Here is a 24,727-nt window from a genome sequence, read left to right as displayed (position 1 = left end):
TGCAGCTTCATGCTGCTGTTCTGGAGCAGATGGGCAGGCAGTGTTCTCCTCCCTTTACATGCACGCTATCTTGGAAGCAGATCCTGAAACATTCCCACATGTTCTACTCTCAAGGATATCTGTGTAAGAGAGGGAGAGAAGAGAGGAAAGGCTTCTAGTTTGCTATACACAGGATTCCTTTCATATTAGGCATAGACAGACCTCACTGTAGACAAGCCTCACCTCTCATGGACATCTAAAGCTCCTGAACAGGCTTCTGCCACAGTGACTACCTTTACAGGAACCAAATATTAAGCAGCTGGACTTCACAGCACTGGGCTTTTAACCCACTGCATCCTTTCTAAGTTTCATCCACTTTCTAAGTTTCATTCACTGTTTCCTTTTCTTGTATTTTACCACCAATTTGTTAGGAGGAAAGAAGCCAACCCTCCTTAAGTAATTTGGATCAATTATCCAGGGAATAGCTATTTTTCAGACTAATGCTCTTTTCTTGAGTTTCATACAAAATATGACAGTGCAAGTTATTATTTTTTTTTTTAAAGACGTGAAGAATGGTATAATTAAATTTTCCACAAGCTTTTCCATGGACAGGGTATATTACGAAACATTAATAACACACTGAAGAAATGGCTAAGCTAATTTCTGAAACAGTGAACTCTGGGTTTCATTTATGACCAGAAGAGAGACATTTATTTTCTTAACTGTGAACTGAGAGCCCATTTTCAGAAAACTGAGTCAATCTGATTCCTCCAGGTATGTGTATGGTGTATTTCAAGACCAAGTAAATACATGTTTTCAACCTGTGGAATATTGTGCAGTCCTACTCACATTAAAAAAGAAGAGAAACCACTGAGTTCCTTTCTGATTAGAACAAATAGCATCATCTTTTGCCTTCCTAACTAGAAAACAATGTTAAAAAAGCCACCAGGAGGCAGCATATTAAAACTCTTGTGCTATAAGACATTCAAAGCAATATAAAAATCACTTTTCCCCCAAATCCTCACCCTGACATTCAGCAAATATATTCTCTCCATCATTCTCCTGGTCATTATGCTTTACACACTTCCTTCTCATCTACATATCTGAAATTAGTAACAATTCCGCCGTCAAACAGTTTACTGCAAGCACACAGTTAAAATGGAAGTCACACTGATTTCTGGAACAGCAGTTAGTGGAAAAAATGAGTAAAGAAAGTAGGTAGAAGTGATATGACAAAATTTAAACCATCCAGACTAAACCATTTTTACTTCCTCTGAGGTTTACTGAAACATTCCAAACTTCTGAGGTCTCTCATAACTGTTTTCTTTTTGTTTACAGTTACATAGCTAAATGCCACCAAAAAGGAAGCACTGCAATTTTCAGTACACAGGAATACTCCTGTGTACCTTCAAGAGGCAGTGCTTCTGGATCACTGTCACACTGAAGCCACTGCCATAATTCTGGCTCCCAGTTACGCCACCCTAGGCGCAGAGCCAGAGAAATGATCCAGCTCTATGTTTCCTGACCCACGGAAGCTGAAAGTTGAGTCTTCTCCTCCTTCAGTCTCTCTTTTCTGCTGGTAGAAAAGAGCTGCTTTCAGTTGTGTCTCAGCACAGGATTAAAAATCCTAAAAATCATAATAGCCATATATGAGAACTTTTAAATTAGTATATTATTTGAAACCCTACTTATTCATGGAATTTACTGCATTTTTAAGTCCTGCAACTGTAGACATATAACAATTATTCTTTCATAGCATCTTGTGTTAGGTGCTAAGCATAAAAAGGAGACAGAAAGTTACAGACGTAAATTATCTCAAACACTTCTGACCATGGACCTACAAATACAAAGCACATGTGAAATCTATCAACAAATCACTCTATAAACAATGTATAACTGGGTCCTCAGAAAAGACAGTTAAAGAGAATTAATGAAAAGACAGATCACAAAAGCAAATATTTGTATTTTCAAACGGCAAATCTGGCTTCTATGAGACCACATCCTTATTTCCGACTTCTTAATTCAAACAGACACTCCACATTTTCCAGCACAAAACCACAATTAATTGTGAAATCAATCCACAAGCACAGTGTCAGCAGAAATCACAAATTTATTAATCCTTAAATATATCAATCATTTACCATTATGGCAAGAAATATGTACACTGTATCCCATGGTAAACTGCAGTGTTTCAAAATGACAGAAATGTATAATTCAGTTGTGGTGGAGAGAACAAATCACAATTTCCTCACATCTTGGTGTGGAAGACAAATTTGATCTACAGTAATACGTCAACACCACATGCTATGTTAGAAGTATGTTAAAAAAAACAAAACACCCTATAACTAATTAGTTAATTTTAAATACAGTTATGCCACTTATAGCCGCTTCACAAAAAGAAGAAAAAAAAAAGAAAAAAAAAAGAAAAAAAAAAGAAAAAGAAAAGAAAAAAAAAAAGGTAAAGAAATGAATGAGAAAAAAATGAGGCCATTACTCTTTTTCACAGATCCCATTGGCAGGTTAATATGGCTCAACACATTTATTGTAGATGCTTATTTTAAATATATACGTTTAAAATCATGTAATAATTATCAGAGAAGCTTAAATCCATCTACCATACATCCACTAGCAACAACATCAAAATGTTTAAGAACTGCTTTTGATTAGTAACAACACAGAAAGGTGGAATTATACAAATTAGGAAGCTTTCCCATTTTATAGACTTCAGGCTGCTGAGTCGTGAAGTTTTCACTGCTAAAAAGAGCATTGAGATATCATGCACTATACAGCGCTGCAGAAAACAGTTAGCCCTGTTGGTAATAAAATAATTAACAAATGAAAAAGAAATAACTGATCCCTGCGTTCTTCTATGTAAATGGAAGGGAATAAGCCTAAATCCTTGCAAGGATGCACTCTCACAGCTCTGTAAGGGAAGCAAAAACGGTCCCTGTCACAAAGTTTGTGTTCCGAACCGACATTGAGAGCATTCCCTGCACAATGTACAGACATTTGCAGCCAGGGATAAAGAGCCAAAACAAACTAGTAAAGCTGCAGAGATTGCTGTCCTTGATATTGTATGCTGCCTGATGATTTTCATAAACCAAGAACAGAATGAGGGCGAAGTGGGAAAAAAACCAAATCTGTGGAAAGGTACTACAGCCTTACTAGAAAACTGGTGTAGATATAATACATTTCCAGAGAAGCAACAGCAACATTGGAAAGTAAACAAACTGTTCATACTAAGCTTTTAAGGCCTAATACCTCTAGAGTATATTAACCACTGATGTGGTGTATAGCTTAAACAAAAACGTAAAATGCTTTAAAGACTCCTTACTAACTTTACAGTGCACTCTAAAAGTGATAAAAATCTATTTTTTAGATCTCTTTAGAATCTCTTTTTAAATGAAACCTGCCTCTCAATTGTCACTTAGTTCCTTATGATTTTTAATTCTGATTAATTATCCAATATAAATTTTCATTTAGCATAGTATGAAAGCAAAGGTAAAAACTTCAATGAAAAAAAGAAGAATGCTGACTAGCCAGAATATTGACCGTTAATCCTGAAGTAATCAAGCCAGCAAATCACAAGATTTTTCCAGTTGACATAGACTAATAAACTAAGAAGCCTTCAGCTGGTACAAAGCCAAAATATTATCACTTCCTCATTTATCAGTGATTTTGTCCATCTACAAGGTATAATAAAAATCTGTTTTTATAATAACAGAGCTGCCAGCAGAAATCCTAACCACTCCTATCAGAACGAAAGCAAAACCAAGGAGGACTCAAGGGAAAAGGAGTCAAAAAACAGTTCTTAAGAAAAGAGGATAAAGTGTATTTTTTGTTTCTTTTCTTTTTTATAAATAGGATAGTTTTTGAAGTTGGCTGTCAAAACTTGGCATAAATGGAGAAAAGATGACAAATGTATCCTGTATATACTGCTGTACATGAAGTGTATTTTTTTTTGTCTTTTCTGCCTTGCTATTTTCTATTTGCTTGGAACATCACCTTCATTGAAATGTTAACAGTGTACAGATGGAATACACAGCAAAATGGTGCATCACAAATGTGTTACATGAAGAACCTTCACAACTTCATGCACTCAGAAACATTCATGAAGAGAACGGGATGGCCAAGATGGTACTAAACCAGGTGCGTTGGGTACAGATAATACAAGAGCGGCACCGCTGATAATTTTAGCTAGGAGGAAGGAGAAAAAAAAAGATTGCCATTACTGAAGTAGCATCATCACCAGATAACAGTACATGCTCAAGTGCTAGCCAGTACTTCTTAAATAAAGCCTTCAACAGATCATTTAACACAGTCCTGTGAGGAAAACTAGACAAAGGAAGTAAAAGCCCCAAATGCTCAAGCAAAGCACTGTTTTATTTTTCAAACCACTTTACACACATTTTCAATCTTTACAACATGCCAGACAGAGTGCTAAAATAAAAATTAATCACCTCCTCAAAGGAGGGAGGGCAAAATTCAAATATAAGTCACTCTTCCAGTTAAACATACTTCCTTAGCATTACAGTCACTGTGCAAGAGTGAGATTCTCACACAAAAACTGAACTGAGTAACAAGGAAGAGTCAGATGCCATTTACATGCAAGACATGCTAGAGGAATATGCAAAGAAATAAGGAAAGAAAGGGAAAATGTAAGAAAGTAGTTAACTGAGCTCACAGTATCTTCTGCATTACCGTAGCATTTAGGGGCCGAAGTCATGAATGGGATCCCGCTGTGCTAGGCACTGTACAAACACAGAACAAAGTCTTTACTCAAGTTTCTTGCTGGTTTGTATGTAACTTAGGAAAGTATAAGGAAGTGTAAGATGTGATAAAGTGAGTGAATATAGACCTGGGAATCACAGGTATTAAGGTTTGGGAACCACTTGCAGGCTTAATAGTTTTTAAATGCCTAAACAATGCATGTCCACTCATTGCGCACACATAGATACAGTTCTGTAGAAATACACTAGCACATACTCTTAAGATAACTGAATACAGAGAACGAGTTCCTAGAAACAGACACATCACTCAAATACAGAGAAACAATGTGCAAGACAGAAACTAAAATTTGTCTGGTCTGTCTCACAGCAAAAACTACAAATAAAATTCATACATGAACTAAACATATTTTTGTGTTCATATTCTCCTCTAAATCAATTATTTGCCCTCAGGAAATATCTCCATATACCTATTGCTACCGGAGAGCTCAATTCTGTCCTTGGATTTGTGCACTTGTTACTGCAGTCCTCAAAATAAATAAGCTAATCTGCTCAAACTGATTTGAAATAACATAGGATACTATGTTTGCAAAAGCAGATCACAGCTATAATTAACTGCCTTTGCAAATTTATTAGATTTGAAACTCTTCATCAGACAGTATAAGATTTTTTTCTATTATTATTATTACATAAATGCCATTATTAATTACTGGTATTTATGTATTTATATAATTGTTGGTAATAAATAAACTGTCATAGACTGTAAATTTCAAATACAAGAGAAGAAAACATGGATAATCTGGAATGAATTCAATTTGAATTTCTTCGAAAATTTACAAAAAATGGAATTGCTGGTCTGACTGGAAAAGTAAATATAAAGTCAAAGATGATTGTAAAGACAGCCAGGATGGTTTATGGAAAGTGAGTTCTGACACAGTGCTATGTGGGAATATGTTAGACAAATTTGAAAAGATGTAGTTTAGCAGAAAAATACAAATGAAAATAACAAAGAAAAATGACAGTACTCGAGCTGGAAGGGGAAATATCTGACTAGAGGAGTCTCAGTCAATGACCTGAGCACAAACACATTTACACAAAGGTGGAAGGCATTATAAATAGAGAAGAAAACAGGAGTATTGTGTGAAAAGTCCAAATGACCTTGAAGAGTGGGTAATTCAGAAATAGTATATAAAGTAATAGGAAGCACAAAGCTGCACACGCTCAGCAAGTTTCCTTATAGTTGCTGGCTGGAAATGACAGTTGAGGATAAATAAATGGAAATAAATGGCTGTCTTAGACAATTTGGCATAGAAATGGGAAGACTCACAAAAAAAAAAAAAAAAAAAAAAAAAAAAAGGTCTCAGCTTCTTCTGCAACTCCTCTTAGTCCCATAATCCTTACTCTTCTTAGACAGTATGAGCAGACATAAAGAATTGACAGTCTGAAATACTGTCACAGCTTCTGTGGGGAGCATCTCAGGCCTGTATATGCAACTGTATTCCCTTGAGATCTGCATTCTGCAGACTCTGAGGCAGCCAGACGCACTGTGCATGCTCATTATATTCCAGAGAAATTAGCACTGGTGAGTGTTTGCAGGAACAGTACATGTCACAGGACGCAGCAGCCCATCTTCTGTGATCGCACGTGCTGTGTGTTATGTGAACTACTACTGAGGCTCCTGTTACAGCATTATATCTCAAACAGAAGAAGCTGTAGAATCTATGTAGTACATATCTGTAAATCATTACTGGAACTTTTTTCACATGTATTGCTGGATAAATTCCATAATCTTCCATAAAAATAGTAACAGGATGGTTCTTTTGTTGTCTTCTGATTTTTAGTGTCTAAGAATTAAGTGCCATGAATTAGGTCAGGAAAGCTTTTCTTTTTTAAAAAACTGCAGCATAGGAAGTTCCGCACAAACATGCGCAAGAACTTCTTTACAGTGAGGTGACGGAGCACTGGAACAGGCTGCCCAGGGAGGTGGTGGAGTCTCCTTCTCTGGAGATGTTCAAGACCTGCCTGGATGCCTACCTGTGCGACCTGCTGTAGGGAACCTGCTTTGGCAGGGGGGTTGGACTCGATGATTTCTGGAGGTCCCTTCCAACCCCTACAATTCTGTGATTCTGTTTTCTTCCTATGCCCCAACCATCTCAAAAACAGAATAACAACAAAAAAAGATGAAATAATTCCCTACTCCAATTCTATACAGGAGTCTGTTACAGACCCTGTCCAGGATGCTCTGGGACAGTTGATCTTGTCTCACTTCTGTTTTCTGGCTCTACACATATCCAGGTCAGATCCCTGAAAAAAGCACCCTTATGAAAACATCAAAAAATAACTGCATTTCAAGAAAATGCATTTATTCTTTCTATATTATCTGGTTTAACACTGGCAATGCAGCTGTGATGTGAAAAATAGAACAACATGGTTCTCTCATTGGTTTCCCTTTAAAAAACAAAACACTACAGTTATCAATAGGTAACAAAATCACTCCTCTTCTAAATATATATATGTATTTCCTAAATATATACATCTCTGTATCTATCTTCCTCACTGAAATTTAATACTTTGTTCTATTGCATTTAGGTAGTTCCGTGTGGAGCCAGGAGTTGGACTTTATCCTTGTTGGTTCCTTTTGACTCAGGATATTCTATGATTCTATGTTCCCTAATAACTGAGTATTATTTTGTACAGGAATGATTCTGCAAGTAAATTATGGGACATGATGAAGTTCGAAAGATGAAATCTAAGCTATCATCATTCACACTGCCAAATTCAGCAATTATCCACATTAAGACACTTCATGCAAAAGTAATTATATCTTACACAGAAGGCTTGCACCTGAGCAAGTTAAAGCCTATGCCAGTGTTGCCTAATTGAGAAATGGTCTAATTTAAGTGTCTTCTTAATGAAACTGGCCAACCTGGACTCCAAGAGACACAGCAGAGTTAGTAAAGGCTAAAAGCAGAAGAAAAGCAAAGGACTTGAGAAGAACCACTTGAAGGAGCCATGACTCTAATTTTTTAAAAGAACTGTGAATGTGCTGAATATCTGGCTCAAGGAATTCAGGTTTGTGCACACTGAGTCACAGCATGACTGAGGGCATTAGAGTTAGAGGGCATTTGGAAAAAAAAACACAAAAAACAACAAAGAACTGACGCAGAAAAATGATGACAAAAGAGACGAGAGGTTTACTCATAGAAGTGGAGTAATTATTAGACAGTGACCACTCAGCAGTTAAGCAAAAGGAGCATGGGAAAAAAGGTAAGAACATGATAGGTATTCATATGACATTACAAAGGAAATACATAAACTGACTCAAAATTGAGTTGTAAAGAATGTTGGTAGGCCTGAGTGGATAGAGGTGGCTGGAAATTACAGAAAATACTACTCAAATTTCAGGGTTTTTTTCCTTCACATTTTCCAGTCAGCTCTAACAGCTCCATGTATCCTATCACTTTTTTTTTTTCCTCTCACATTTTCCTGGAATCGTATTTCAAGTTTTCCAATCCCATTTTTGTGACTTGTATCAACCCTTATCTATATTAACTCATTTTTCTCTACAACTCTCAACTCATGGACTGAGCTGTATCAGTGGGTATCACAGCCGAAAACAACAAGAACAAAACATTATTTTAAAAAAAATATTTACACAAACACTGCAGGCACAACACTGAATATAGTACACACCGCATAAATAACCACAAAAAATTATGCTATCAGGAGGACTGTTTTGTAGTTTTTAAGGCCAAAAAAAGCCATTAGACTACCTGGTCTGACCTACATAGTTTAACCTCATGGTATGAATTGTTTCTTACTTGATAGGTACTGTTGGTGACCCTGAACGGTGAAAGTGAACATTCTGCCATTTCCCGTCACGACGGTGCCAGACCCGTGTTTCCTCTGACTGCATTGTCTTTGGCATCCCACTTCCATCCATGTACTGCGTGAGCCGTATGTATGCAATGCAAGCAGCATCATCACCCACAAGGTGGACATGAGGATTGAGGATAATGGTGTGGATTGGCTTATTACTTTTGGATAAAGCTAGGAAACAAAACACACACAGAGGACAAATTAAATTTTCTCTATGCAAGGCAGAGCAACTTATCTCACCCCATCTTACAAAACAAAAATATCAAGGTAATAATCGCTGTTTATTGTTAATCATCCTTAACTCAGATACAATGTAGAAATGAGCACAGTCACAGCATAAAGTACACCTTCACTTTTCCTGTCAGACAACCAGTCAGATGTTTAATAGTACATATTACTTTATTTAAAGGACCAAACAAGTTTCTGTAACTGATCATACGCAATTATTTGACTGTGACCAGTTCTGGGGCACCTTAAATAGTAACAACATATAGTGATGTATGCTATTATACGTTACTTCCCTCTCTTCCATCCAGTAGCACATTTGTTGGAAGGACTTCAAAATAGTTTCTTAACAATGGTAACAGAAATAACAGCGAGATTCCTTTTAAAATCCTGCTGACTAAACAAACAAACCAAAAGAACCAAAAAAACAAAAAGCAGGGTAATTTTATTTGCATTTGTACTTGATATTTTCAGTTAAAACAAAGGTGTTCTTTTTTTTTTATTAAAAAAAAAAGAAACATGTCAAAGATTTATATGTTGAAAACTAAAAAGCTGAAGTAATGAAATCAAACATGTTAAAGGAAAAATATGGAAAATTCTGTTTTTGAGAAGGAAGATAATTTAGTAACATAATAATTCCATTTACTGATGAAACATTTCTCAGAAGTTACTGGATAGACCGGTTATCTTCATTTATAATACTTTATTTCCTTTTGTGTCAAGTCTACTCTAAATGTAATGCAACTTTCATTACATGACATTCCAAAACTTTATGATAAAGTTTATCCACTCTTTGGGTGATTTTTCTTTCTTAGAGCCATCACAATTCTACTATACAAGCCAGTACACAAAAAGCTACATGTCTTCCCCAAAATATCACATAGTAGCAGTCATTATAAATTCACTGGAAGCACTGACTTTTACTTGTAATCACTCCATAGTCACACCATTTAGTGGTGCTCCTTTTAAGCCACATAACATAATGTACTCCTTTTCTGCAAAAGAAAAAACTTTAAGAGAACTAGTTGTTAACTTTTTTTTTTTTTTTTTTTAACATCTTATTATTCTCTTTACAAATACTTAAAACTGTTCTTCACCTTCTAAGGTACCGCATGATATGTGAATGAATGTAGCAGAAACAGACAAAAAAAAAATTCAACTGGAACTCCAAATGAAAAAAAAATTAATGCCACCTTCCTCTACCTAGATCAATTAACTCCCAAACAAAAATGCTCATTAGACTGGAGAAACACGCTCATAAGGAACAGATGAATGCACACAGGGATGAAAAAGGAATGTTTACCATTTTCAAAGTAAAACCGATGAAAGTCCATCCCTTCTACTAGATTACCCAAAGCTTCAGGCTCAAAGGATGTAAGGCCTGGATCACAGATTTTTCTGTGGAAAAGAGGAAATTCAGTAGTAATCACATGCAGTTATGTAGCATGCTGCTGGACAAAAAAATGTTTCCTTTATTCCCACTGGAAATACTACTTACATATGACATCACAGTGGAAAAGAACAGAAACCAATGGGAAGCATTAACTGGCTTTACCTAAATCAGTACATTTGACAGCTTATTCCAGGGATACTAGATCTCGAATCAAACATCCTTTGACAAAAATAAAGACTGCCAAAGATGGCCCTACAAGACAATTCTATAGACTAGTTTTCACTTCTGGCTCTGAAAACTGCCTCTATGTAACCCAAGGAGTATTTTTCACATCTTACACTATAGTTTATTGGAGATTTTAAATGTTTTTAATTTGATAGAAGTTACATAGAAGTCAAGAACAAGTTTCCACTTGACATTTGTATAACACAGGTTTTAGTGCAATCGCACCAAATAAAAGTTTTGACTTATCTTTAAACAGGAAGAGCAGTGTCACAGTTGACCTATGAAGCTTATGCTGTAACAGGGCAGAATTTACCCAGATAAGCACAGGACAACAAAATAAATGCTGAGAAGTATTTTTCTCTACCTCTTTTTAGAGGTGGAAAGAGAAGAGATGTAAGTATGTCTTTGTTTTGAAAAGCAGAGAAAGAAATCTGCCCACTTTCCCTCAGCAAATTATTACACAGAATTGCAAAGTGCTCAGTAGAAGCTGGTGGAACTCATGTTACACATAGTTACACATGGAATATCAAGGCCTTTCATGCTTTGAAGTACATATGGGATTCTAGCTACTAACAATCTCTCTACTGTACTTTTTTTTTTTTCCAGTTAAGAGAGCTTTCTACTGTTTTCTGGATTCTAAATCAAAACCACAACTTTACTTTCATACAGGAAGATAGGCCACTGTGTATTCTGTCAGGATGATGGTCCTGTCTCAGCAAAGAGGCACATCAGTTTTACACAGCATCTCCTCTGAAATTGGCATCCAGGCTACTGGAAAGCCAAGGCAAACTAGCAATCAAAAACTATGTTTCTTCTGGGTACCTGAGAATGATCTTCAGCAATACACAAATACAAATAAACACAGTCTTACATGCACATTTAGATGTGCATTTTGAAATGTCTGGAACACATCCAGTTGCCCAGCTCTCTCCAAAATGAGTACTTACGTGTAAGCTTCGAAGTCCCCATTGTTGATAGCTTCAATCAACTGCTCAGTAACCTTGATAATCTCCTGCTTACGAGCTGGAAAGAGATACAAATACAGCTATAAAAACAGCGACAGCTGAAAGGCTGTCAGACCAACATCTAAACAAAGGTATTCTGTCACTCCTCAGATGGTACAAATGCCTTTTCCCTTCCTTGTTTATGACCAATGGACATTACATTACTGCTTTGCACTATTTTCACCTCAGCACTCTTAAAGAAATTAAACACATCAAAATCAATTCCCGTTCCTATCATGGACCTAATCCTCTTTCCTGTGCTGACGGATCTGCTGCGTAAAAACCAGAGCAGAATAGAACCTAGATCTCCCACATCCCAACTCTTTCCTTTGAACTAAAGGAAGCTGGTGGTTGTTTCACAAGCGATGCTCTAACGATTCATATGCGAATAGGACCTTCAGCTGCTAGGCGTATAATACTACTTTCAATTTTTTTTTTAACACTTGGTGTTTGCTATCCTTAAATGTACGCATTTGGCCAAAGAGGAATTCTGTCTCTAAGCATACAATTAAGATTCCATGGTGCAAAGCTCATGGATTACATATAATTTACACACACCCACACAGTTCTAATTACTACACACTGTGTCTCAACTCTGACTTCTATGATTATCCTTTGCTTGTAAAATGCTTATCATCTATTTTACATAAACCACAATCAGATCACTTGGGACTGTTGCAGTACAACTACTAACTAATACCAATAAATGATAAATAGTAACAGAATAAGAAAACATTAAAAGCAACAAGCAGAACATGCATTTTCTAGAAACAATACTCAAAAACAAATGCCTGTATTTCTAAAGCAAAAGTATGTGAAATGTTTTTTCTTTGATCCACTAGTCAAGACCCATAGAATATCTGGAGTTGGAAGGGACTCAACAAGGACCACCATATCCAACTCTTGGCTCCATACAGCACCACCCAAAATCCAAACCCTTAATCTGAGACCATTGTCCAAATGCTCCTTGAGCTCCAGCAGCTTGGAGCTGTGCCCACCGTTCTGTGCAACCTGTTCCATGCCCACTACCCTCTGGTGAAGAACCTTGTCCTAACATCCAACCCAAACCTCCCCCAACACAGCTCTATGCCATTCCTGAGGCCCTGTCACTGTCGCCAGAGAGTAGAGATCAGTGCTGCCCTTCTGCTCCCTGTGAGGAGCTGCAGCTGCCATGAGGCCTCCCCTCAGCCTGCTCTGCTCTTAGCCAAACAAACTGAGGTACCTCAGCTTCTTCCTCCAGACCCTTCAACATCTTCAAAGCTCTCCTTTGGAAGTTCTCTAATAGTTTTATGACCTTCTTACACTGTAGCACCCAAACTGCACACAGCACTGGAGATGAGGCCACACCAGCACAGAGCGGAGTGGGACAATCCCTTCCCTCACCCAGTGGCAATGCTGGGCTTGATGCACACTTTTTGCTGCCAAGGCACAATGTTGACTAAATCCAACTTGTTGCAAACCAGAAACCTCAGCTGTTCTTAAAGCATAAAGCATTAAGAGCAAAGTACTATTAAGAAGGTGTCTTGAATGCAACAAACATTCCTAGATGCACAGCTTTTTTTTTCACGTGCTTTTTCATCAGTAAGGCAGTAGAAAAGCCTTAGACTGTGCTGTATGCAGCCCAGGTATTCTGTTAAACAGCAGCAAGAACATGGAGAAATCTCACCACATATATCCTCTTATGAGATTTTCACTTTAATGATATGAGTCTTTTTCTCAGGACTCATTACTCTAGACATCTAGACTCTAGATCACAGACCAGTATTTGTTAACGATGATAGGAATGGCACGAAAACAGTGTGAAGTAAAAGAAAAAAATTCCTGCCCAGTGGTACAATTATCAGTAACACCAGTTACCAGAATGGCAAATTCTTGTGACTTTCAGATGGCAAACCTCATTGATTTCACAATGACTTTTTTTTCTTGAGGAATTGAGGTTTATGTTTTTACTGTGCATTTGTAAATTGAAAACTTCAACTTCATATTGATAAAGTTCAACCAGAGAGGCAATGCTCTCAAATACAGATTTTTATGAATGTAATGGGTAAGGATGGAAGGGATGATTTCAAAGATTTAGCATGGGTTCAACTCCTTATTAAACCTCAGAATATCTATTTGGAAGATCAAGCTTGAATTAAAATAAAAATGCAGGCAATTTGGCTTTAGTAGCTCTCCTGTAGAAGCAACAGCTGAAATTTTCTCGCGCTCTCCTACACATGGACTAGACAACTCATACACATCAATATACTCAGAATGTTACGACTATAGTACTGACAGAGTTAATATTGTTCAAAAAGCAAACATTGGGAAACATAGGTAGAATGTAAATCTCCAGTGCCGTACTGCAAGAACTGGAATCAAAGTGTTTGAAGAATCTGTTTCTTTTATACTCCACCATTCTAAATTCAAATGCACACCTAACGTCTTCAGATAGAAAGCACCAAAAAGAAACCAGAAAGCAAGGAGGCAATGGAAAACAAATAGGTTTTGATTACCAGACAGCATGCTGGGTAAGAATATTTAGCATACAAATTACGTTATTTTTCATGAATACTGTGGAAACAAATAAGAATTTTAATGAAGAGATCTTTTGACTGTAGATCTGCAATGGTTCCATTGTCAAATGGTTAAACAACATGAGAAGAAACTGCGGACATTGCATGGCACAAGCCAAGTGGTAGGATAATTGTGTAAGAAACAATGGTGCTGTGTTCAGAAAAGTTGGCAAAAAGGGCAGAAAGGCAGAATGTACAGACATCATGCAGGGAGGAAATCACAAGTTTTGGATAGTATATCTCAGATGCATATAACTAAAAGACCAGAGTTAAGAAAGTTGTACAAAATGCTTTATTTTAAATAATACCGTTGATTTTGTACTATGTTAAAAGATTTGACATTAAACTGAAAAAAAAAAAAAAAAAGGAAACAAGAAGAAAATGAACATTGCCAAACAGCTTTTTTTCTGATTTTTTTTTCTCTCAAATTTCAGTGGAACGTGTTTCTATGAAGCTTTCCAATAGAAGCCACTTACTGATACAGAATATGGTTTCAATTTCTCTGGGCAGTACTAACATTTAGTAGCACTGACTCTGCTGACTGATACATGAATGAAAAACATCCAACAAAATCTGAGCACTGGCAAATGAGATTAAAGGCAGTATCACTGACTCAAATCAACCATTGTCTGACTCCAGCACTAGCACCAGTTCTTCCAGTACTGGTGGAAAACACTGCAATTCACAATGGGAACTGTCAGGAACAGAATTACATTGCCAAGCCATTTGCATACCAACTCATCTTTCAAGCTTTCTATAAAATCCCAACTACCACATGAAATTCTGTATGTGAAAGCAACGAAGCTACTCCTTCCTTTCAGTAACACACAGGCAATTACGTATCTACATGTGCAGCAAAGAAAATAAAAATGACAACTCCAAAATTAAGGCCTCCTATTTTTGATGTTGGCCCACGACATCAGAAGCAGATGTTGGTCATATAGCAGTACAGGCTGAACCTTCCCACCAATATTCCATTACATTTTTTTGCTGTGCGACAGACGGCAACAGGGGGGTAGTCAGACAGAATGGTGTCTGACATGGAAGTGCATCTGAAGCAAAGCTGTGTCACTGAATCCCTCCATGAGAAAAAAATTGCACCCACTGACTTTCATCAACACAGATTCAGCAGTGGATCTGAGCACAGTGAGGCAGTATGTGGTGCATTTCAGCACTGATGCCAATGATGTGAAAGACATGCCATGTTTTGGACAACCATGCAGATTTCCATGAGCAGCATGCAGGCACTTGTTAATTGCTGGCGAGAATGCACTGCTAAAGGTGGTGACTATGCTGAAAATCAGCATTTTGTAGCTGAGAATTTGCTCTATAAATAGTGTTACTGTGCTTTTTGTATCAGCCCTGATGAGGCTGCATCTTGAATTCTGATTCAGTTCCGGGGCCCTCACTATAAGAAGGACATTGAGGCCTGGGAGCACATCCTGAGAAGGGCAAGTAAGCTGGTAAGGGGTCTGGAGCACAGGCCTTACAAGGAGTGGCTGGGGGAGCTGGGAATGTTCAGCCTGGAGAGGAGAAGACTCAGAGTGTCCTTATCACTCTCTATAACTGCATGAAGGGAAGTCGTAGTGAGGAGGGAGTTAGCCTCTTCTCCATGTAACTAGCAATAGGACTAGAGGGAATGGACTCAAGTTGTGCCAAGGGAGATTCAGGTTGGACATTAGGAAACACTTCTCTAAGAGAGTGGTCAGGCGCCGGGATGGGCTGCCCGAGGGATATGATTTAACAGGAAATATTGGTGACAGGGGGATGGTTGGATCTTAGAGGTCTTTTCCAACCTTGTTTCTATTTGTTGCAGTTTCTGTGGAAATGAATAGGAGGCATTACTTTTGGAGCAACACTGTCTATGAAGCAGAGGCTTTACGTTGAAGGAAAGAAGAGAAAGGATACTGGAAGGACAGAGAGATTTGGAATACTATAGGCAGACAGATGGATGGAGGCTGGAAAACATAAAGGCAGGCATGTCCAATCTGTAGCCCAGTACAGCTCATACTGTGGCCCATTCCCTGCTGCTGCGTCATCATGGCAGCTGCTCTGCCTGGCCAAGTGGCCCTGCCCTTGACATGTGGACATGGGGAAGACACAGTGCGGTGCTGATTCCTCCTCTTGCTAAAGCAGCACAGACTCAGTCACAACAAACCCCACGTGTATTATATGTGTACTTCTGCTTGTTGAGTAAAACGCAGTGATTGTCAATAGTAATATTTTGAACTTGTCTAATGGAATCTTGAAAGACAACAGAACCCAAAAAAGGAAAAATCATGGATGAAGAAACAGGGTTCAGCGAAAAAGGTACAGCTGAGTACTTTTTTGTCAAGACAACTAATATGGCACTTCGTTTAATTTGCAAGGAAATCGTGTCAGTTTTCAAAGATTACAATTTCAAAAGACATTATGTGCAGAAACCCTCTGCCAAATTTGATGAATTGAGGAATGCTTCATAAAGACAAAACAGCAGAATTGAAGAAAAGTCTGTGACCTCAACATAATATTTAAAAAATCATTAAATGACTCTATTATAAAGCTAGTTGCATGGTAACTAATCTGATTGCCAAAAAATCAAAACCTTTTACTGATGGTGAATTTATAAAACAATGCATGGAAAGCATGGCAGATACAACATGTCCTCATAAAAAAGAAGAATTTTTCTGGAATCAATTTGTCTCACAGACTATAGCCAGTGAAACTGAAAAAGTAGGAAATCTACTGAAAGAAACTTGGAGAGTAAAACTGCTAATTTCTAATTTTTTGCTTTGGTGATAGGTGGAAGTACTGATACTACAGATATGGCTCAACTTGCCATTTTCATTAGAGGTACTGATAATGTACATAATGTCACTGAAGAAACGGTATTGTTGGTGCCATTCAAAGTCACAACTAAATTTCTTGAAGCAGTAAAAAAAATACATTAAAGAGATTTTCTTTAAACTTTGTCAATATATCTGGTCTAGCTACTGATGGCACCCTGGTGATGGTTGATTAAAAAAAACGAGACTTAATAAAATTAACAGAAGACAATGTGATTGCTGCCAGCAACTCATGACTGATGAAGTATCACTGAATCACACATAAAAAAAAATATTTGCAAAAGCATTAAAAACAGGCAATGTCTCGCAAACTGTCACAAAAGCCATGAATTTAATGGAATCCAAGGGGCTGAATCATCACCAATTCCAGGACTTCCTTAAAAGGATGGATGCTGATTAAGGAGACATCATATACTTTTCTAAAGGAAGGTGGCTTTCAAGGTAAAAAATACTTTATCGTTTGTAAAATGAAATCAAGTCCTTTATGGAATGGAAAGGAAAATTTGTGCAAGAATGTGAATATTAGAAGTGGTTCACAGTTGTAGCATTTTTGGTGGATTTGGCTGCTTACTTGAATGATATAAACACCTGTCTTCAAGTTGAAAATCAAGTTATCTGTGCTATGATTCAAACCATAAAAGCATTTTAAATGAAACTTAAATTATGGCAAACTCAAGCTACAGCAAATAATTTCATGCATTTTGATGCTTTGGCTAAACACAGGCTTGCAAACAGAGAAAAGCATGCAATCTTGCTTTCCATTTTGATACAGAAATTTGAGAATAGGTTCCAAGATTTCAAAAAAAAAAAAAAAATCATCAATTTTTTTGTATATTTGCAACTCAGTGTAAATAAATCACCAGCAAATTTTCAGACAGAATGTACAGAGTTGCAATGAGACATTCAACTTCAAGAGAAGTTTGGTCATGTCTTTTAACTAGAATTTCTTAAGACCTGTCTTAACAGAGGAAAATGTCCCTCCCTTCACAATCACACCTCATTCATGTCATTTTTTGGCACTACATATATTTGTGAACAGTTATTTTCAAGAATTAAGTGCAAGAAGAGTAATATTTCATTGAAATTCTCTGCTGAAAACCTTGAAAACTCACTAAGAATTGTAACCACTTTCACTGAACTAGATATTGATGCATTAGTTTCATAAAAACGGTCAAATATCCCACTAGTTTTATGTTTTTGTTGCTGTTTTTTTGTGTTTTAATTAAAAATACATTAAAAATGATAATATACATAGGTATAACTATATTATACATTTTATATGCAGCTCAAGACAATTCCTGTTCTCCATTTTTTTAAATCTAATAGACTTTGCTTGTTTTGAATTCTGTGAAAACTATGCTGTTTGATGTACAGTGGCAATTTTATGCTACTATACTTTTTATTTAATATGCAGTAGTAATTCCATAAATTACTTAAACTTAGGTTAATGCAGCTCAGATATCAATTATGCTTTCTCATTCTGTGATAATTAGACAAAACCAAAATGCACAGCTTCTTTGGCCTAAGTTCTACAACTCCTGCATATTCCGATTGTTAATTAAAAACCACTGATTTCTGCTATTCTACCTACAAAGAAAATGCTACCTGAAATACAGGACTGTAATATTTGTGTGCAGTACGTACATACTAGTAATGGATTTGTGCTAATGAAAACAGCTAACAATAAACACCTTGGCAAGGTAATTATAACACTCACTGCACATTTTTAAAAAATCCTGGAGGGATGCTAAAGACATAAGGCATTGGCAGCTGAAAAAAATACGACCCCTTTTTTGGCATGTAAGTAGATATATGACTAATACAAAGGCAGTTCAAGCAAAATATTAGGAAGAACAGTTATAAAGAAGATCAAATAATAGGAAAAGAACAAAAGAAAACATATTCTAACATTGACTAAAATTATTTCCGTAGCTCTGCTGTGCCATGTATGTTAACTTCAAATGTGTTATCAATTTCTAACACGTTTCACTTTTTTCTACCCCACTCAACTACACAGCTGCAATAATCTTTCATAATTGATAATTACAGTAATAATTTTAATACAGCACACTCCTTATCGAGGACATTGGCCTGATAAAATTGAAGAGCACAGTATAGGGGACCTACCTTAATCTCTTACCAGAACAGTCCCAACAAAGAGCAATCAGAGGAAAGTATGCAGCTACTAATACTATTTTATGCTCTGAAAATAACCACAATCTGCAAAAAGAGGAAGAGACTACCAATTTAATCTGTACTGTATGCTGAACTTCGTCTGCATGGATGCACCAGATATTGCTCAGCTTCATATCATGAGCTGTCATCCCAGAAGTAGAGAAGAACACAAATGACACAAAATGTTTTAAAAAATCATTCTTTCCACACTAACATTTGAAAACTATTTGCTGATAATTTCCCTTGTAATTTATTGCACACAACAAAAGCCAAGATGCTTATTTCTATGAAGGAAAAAAGTGAATGTTCCGCATGCAATAATGACAAATTGAATCTTAGACCTACGTGACATACATCCAGATCCTCCTAAGACAAGGCATGCATTCAGGAGTTTTATCTTTCAAGAACTTCATTGAAAATTAGCCCAAGTAAGATCAGAGGTCATCCTTTAGCCCATCTCTTGTAGTTCAAAATATTTTAAACAATGATTTTGAATAAGATATTTGAGATGACATCTTGTGAGTAACGTCTCTTTCCTTGTGCTTGCTGATTTAAATGATTCATTCTGATTCAACAACTTATCATGTGGATGATTTGCAGGGGTTTCTGAGGTTACTCACTGTCTTCTACTTCTCGAAAACCCTGCAAGTCTATTGCCTGCCTATGAAAAAGTAATTCATTAGGTAAGCAAGCAAATTTCTGAAAAATCATCCCAGCAATTCCATCTTATTATGGTGACAAATGAAATGAATGCATCTTCTATTTAAATCTTCATCATTTGGTGATGTTAAACTTGTCAGGTGCAGTAAATAGCTTTCCTTTTATTTATGTGAATTATTTCTAAATATTCTCTCTAATGTTTACACTGTGGCATATGTTGGCAAATGATTTTTTTTTAATGACAAACCATCTACAGTCTCAGAACAAAGCTGTTGTTATGGTCACTGTAGTTACAAGATATTGCACTAGTTTCACAACACATTAAATTAGTCATGGAATCTGGCTGCTGACTCAAGAAATAATCATATTTAAAGACTCCATAACTGAGACATCAGTAAGCTTTGCCACTGTCAACATTTTTACTTAAATTGTGCTTCCACTCAGCTGATACTCAGAGAAATCTTTCGCTTTCCACTATTTTTTTTAACATGGAAAGTCAATGATCATCAGTTCTCTATCTCCTTCCTTTTAAATATTTTAATAAATTTTAAAAGCAATGAGTGTTGTGCTAATAACAATAATCCTCTATTATTTTATGAAATGTGGCATTTGCTTATTTTATTTATAGGAAAACTATGTTACTTTTAAAATTATATTCCTAACTACTTCAAGTACTTATTGAGATGCATTATTTTCCAGGATTTACTTTCACCTAGATGACAGACCTTCCTCAACACACCTGATTTATCTAATCTCTTTCTGATGCCTGTGATAGCAGATGGAAATCTACCAAGTTTACCAGCTAAGAAATCAATATTTTTCACACAGTTACATTTATATTGTAATTGCCACTTTACCACAAATATAGAGTAAATTCAGTTCTGTAATACACAGAACTAACACTGTAGTCTATTTCAGTTCACACTTTCTTACCGCTGTGCTGTCACAAAACAAGAGTTCTACTGGCCTGTAGTTCCCTGGGCCCTCCTTTCTGTCTTTCATAAAAATGGGGGTGACGTTTCCCTTTCTCCAGTTAACAAGGACTGACAGCCACAACTTTTCATGATTTATGATGGAGAACGATTTATGGCCACTTTTAAAACCATATTAAACTGGACATTTTTATCACTTAGTTGAGGACAACGTGTGAAGTTATAGGGACTTTACAATTTCTTCAGTCATTAAAATTAGTTACTTAACTAACTGAAATAAGATACTTATAGGGACAAAGTTATTTTGAAGGCTCACAATGAAAAAAAATATTAGCAAGTCTGCTAATATTCAAAGTATATTCAGATACCAGATTAAATTCTGGTGTTTTTCCTACTAGTATTTTGGCAAGCTCTAAACGTAAGTCATATAACAAATCTGCTAGCAGGCTAACTACCAAATGTAGTAGCATCACCCAGTAGATTTACCAGAATATTTTCCCCTGACACTCTACCTTCGTGATAGCTAAGCAGCTGATTATTGTTTTTTATTATTATTGAATTCCTTAAACTGTATTTTATCTGCACTATTTTATAGGGGCTTTTTTGGAGAAGTTTATTTTGTGGAACAAAGTGGCAAAGAAGCACGCTTGTTTCTGAAGTCACAGAATCAACAGAATACCAGATCTCCAACTTTCTTAATATGTCATACTATACACTGTGCCATTTCTACACCACACCTAAATTGTTACCTATATTTAGTAGCAAAATGAGTATGAACATCTACATTTGAACTTTAACAGTGTCTTTCACACTATTAACTACTCAATGAAGCAGACAATGTGAGGCAGCTAGAATTCAGACCTGAAAATTTTGGGGATGCAATGGGATTTTCTGGGCATGTATATGCTGCAGGTGAAACAAAGCCTTATGGCAAATGTTACTAATAGTTTAAATATTATGCAAATCTGTCCTTCATATTGATTTCTCCCATCCTGAAGGCTCTGTGCAGTTTGCACTATCAGTATTTGTGTTCAACTTTGAATACAGTCACCTCACCTTACAGTACAAGAACAGCTTCTTCTACCCTCTGTGCAAGAAAATGTCTATAGCACAGTCTGTCACACTGATACACCATTAACTTCCTCTTCTGTCATGAGACAGTGAAAATCTTACTTAGAAATGTTTTTACAACTTCAGAAAACAAAAATTCTCACTTGTCCAAATAGTGATCTAAAGAATTAAGAGGAGCTCTGTCACTGCACAGCAGTGCTCTGTTTTCAGTATCAACAAGGTTCCAGGTTGCCAGTACCTAACTACCCTGTTTCTCACTATGAATAAAATGAATATTTTAGCATCACTTGTCAATACTCCTGACTCGAGACAGTCACAAGTCTCATCATCTCCAGAAACAATTCCTCTCTTGCTTGCATTAGTAGCACTTAGTTAAAATGCCACTCAAGTGCAAAATAAGGCTCAGGTCAATTACACACAGCTTATCTTTTAAAGGACCCATTTAGACCTCACCTTTACTAATGCATATGTCAATTCCTATTATCCTCATAGTATACAAGATCAGAATCTGCCAAGCAGAGTGCATATTCTTATGAAATCATTCCCCATTTCAACTCGTAAGTTACTTCCCTGCTAAAGAATTTCTGAATGAATTTATAAACAGGAAATTCATCTACCCAAGCCTCTTCTATTCTACCAGTGTGTAATCAACTAATATTTTACCATTTCCTCTCCTATTTACACTGTTCAAACTCTAAACATTTACTTAAGAGCTGACTGGTCACAAATCATCACAGATCTCTTCTTAAGAAGACCTTGAAACTTTTCCATTGCCTTGGATTCATGCTGTTAATTTAACAACTGTTCCAGAGTTTAAAGTTTGGTTTAACAATGTTGATGCTAGAGAAAGTAACTTGATGGCATTCATAAACATAATAGGTAATTAATTAATTTTGAGACCCCATCCAGGATTCATGCCAGAGTTGACGAGGAACATCTCTAAGGTGAATACTACTGCAGAGATAATCTCTGCAATATATAATTTGCTGAAGTAATATCTTTTAAGAATTCACTATAATAACTTTTTTTCCCTTGAATAATAAAACCTGGTCAAAAAATGAATTGGTTAAAAAAAATTACAATTTACTTCCTTAAGACCAAAGAAACAATTATTCCTGGATTGGATACATCACAAAAAATCAAATTTTTTGTGCTACTCTCAGTTGATGGGGGACGGAAGAGAAAGAGAGACAAAAGAGATCATCTGAAAAGATGATTCTCAACTTACACAGTGAAGAGGAAGGAGTGGAGTGGGAGAACTCAGACTCAAGTGAATGACTCTGTGAGTTTTTATTTTTCATGGACTTGCCCGCTGAATTCATGGAAAGAAACACAACATATGAACAAACAAAGATGAAGAGGTAGAGTGTGATCAGAATCCTCATCAGACACTGGCAGCAGGAGAGGCCGCTGGGGCATGGCAAGGATGGTAACCAATGAGATGAAGAAGCAATGGAAGAAGAGAGGTGGTGGGTGGAATATAAATTCTCCATGTCACCCTCCTTTGTGAGAGCTGTATGAGGGTCAAGCAGATGTAAAGGAAAAGAAAGAGAAGGCCAAGAAAAAAAAAAAAAGGAATAATTTAATTACATGCAACAAGAACTCATAAAACTTTTGAGCACAGAATGTTTATGATGCACTTCTGGGAAGAAGTGAGGGTTTTAAAGAACAGCGGTAAAGGGCATAGCCATAAATGACTCTGTTCAGATGCCAGTACAGATTTAGCCTTCTGTCCAGAACTGGGATATACGGGGTTATGAAAGATCTTAAAAAATAATAATTCTTAGAATTTTAAAGGTTTTTCTCACAAAAGCATGCTCCAAGTAGTTTACATTCATTTCTTTCCCTGGTTAAAAAAACACAAAAATGCAAACGTGCACAAAAGAGGTGTAAAATGAAATAAATTAGCAAAATATCTGAAATTACATACTTCTAAAAGGTTAATGTTTTGAAATTGTGTACCTTTTAGATTTATCAAGAGGCAAAAACTAGCCAGAATTTATCTAATCTGTAAAGTGCTCTAGTCCTCAGCAATTCTGTCCACTGCAAATCATCTATTGTACAAGCATTTCCATGAATTCACCAACAGCAGCAAAACAATACCAAGGGAAATCTACCTTTCCTGACCAAGATAAATTAAACAGCTCAGCCTTGCATAAGTTTGCAAGCGTTGTTGGCAAAAGTAATGAGGATATTCTACAGCACTACTGAAAAAATAGAAAAATAAAAAAAATCAATCTTCTGTCAGAAAGATGCAGGCAAAGGATTCCAGTCTCATTAACAGAGGAAGTAGAAATCCCTCAAGAAATCCTCAAAAAAAGCATTGACTATAGCCCATTTTTCATTATGCTGTTTCTGTCCAGTCCTATCCTTATATTAAGGATTACTGTCATGCATATAAGCATGAATAACGAATCTGAACTATAGATTCAATTTCAGTCTCAAATTACAGAATCACAGAATGTCAGGAATTGCAAGCGACCTGGAAAAATCACCCAGTCCAATCCTCCTGCTGGAGCAGGAACACCTGGATCAGGTCACACAGCAACAGGTTCAGGCAGGTCTCGAATGCCTATAGAAAAGGAGACCTCACAACCTCTCTGGGCAGCCTGTTTCAGTGTTCTTTCACCCTCACCATGAAGAAGATTTTTCTCATACTTACGTGGAACCTCTTTGAATTTATTAAAACTCACCAATAGTTGCCAAATACTATTTCCAATTAAAGAAATGTTCTGTTTCTAAAGATGTAAGTACATATGTAAGAAAAAGGTACAGACATGAAGATGCTCAATACTATTTGAGAGAAAACCTGCGTGAAACTTAGATGAAAAACAAGCCTGAATACAGTTTTCAGGGTAAGGATGCCTTCAAATGTTAAAAAACAGTGATATCCTGATGTATATATTCCCTGAAAATTGAGAGAGATAAGAATCTGCCCCTGAAGACAAATTTATAACATTTTATATTACTAAATTGCTTTCTTTTTCTTTGGGGGCCCTGTAATTAAGCTGTTCATTTAATGAGGTTAGTTGGTAAACTACAGACAGCGATTTGAAGGAAGCCATACTAAGTGCTGT

At 36.5% G+C, this 24,727-nt stretch overlaps 1 protein-coding gene across 15 annotated transcripts in view; it reads right to left on the bottom strand.

Annotated features, from left to right (window-relative positions):
* Positions 1 to 1,924: 1,924 nt before the first annotated feature.
* CAMK2D (calcium/calmodulin dependent protein kinase II delta) overlaps positions 1,925 to 24,727 on the bottom strand; it is a 158,815-nt gene continuing 136,012 nt past the window's right edge. For 14 of the 15 annotated variants that reach the window (XM_042872079.1, XM_042872084.1, XM_042872085.1 and 11 more), the window contains 5 exons: positions 11,376 to 11,451; positions 10,114 to 10,208; positions 8,528 to 8,756; positions 4,681 to 4,730; positions 1,925 to 4,176 (listed from right to left, as the gene is read on the bottom strand). In XM_042872079.1, coding sequence (XP_042728013.1) covers positions 4,724 to 4,730; positions 8,528 to 8,756; positions 10,114 to 10,208; positions 11,376 to 11,451 — 407 coding nt within the window. In that variant the 3' untranslated portion in view covers positions 1,925 to 4,176; positions 4,681 to 4,723. Of the gene's footprint in view, positions 4,177 to 4,680; positions 4,731 to 8,523; positions 8,757 to 10,113; positions 10,209 to 11,375; positions 11,452 to 24,727 lie in introns of those variants that run through there. The other variant, XM_042872088.1, reaches the window with a different exon arrangement.

Source organism: Lagopus leucura, unplaced genomic scaffold, assembly GCF_019238085.1.
Source record: "Lagopus leucura isolate 7727_CA_CO unplaced genomic scaffold, USGS_WTPT01 Super-Scaffold_100004, whole genome shotgun sequence".
Taxonomy (NCBI): Eukaryota; Metazoa; Chordata; class Aves; order Galliformes; family Phasianidae; genus Lagopus; species Lagopus leucura.
The sequence above is the reverse complement of the archived record's forward strand: the minus strand, read 5'-3'. Positions and strand labels throughout refer to the sequence as shown.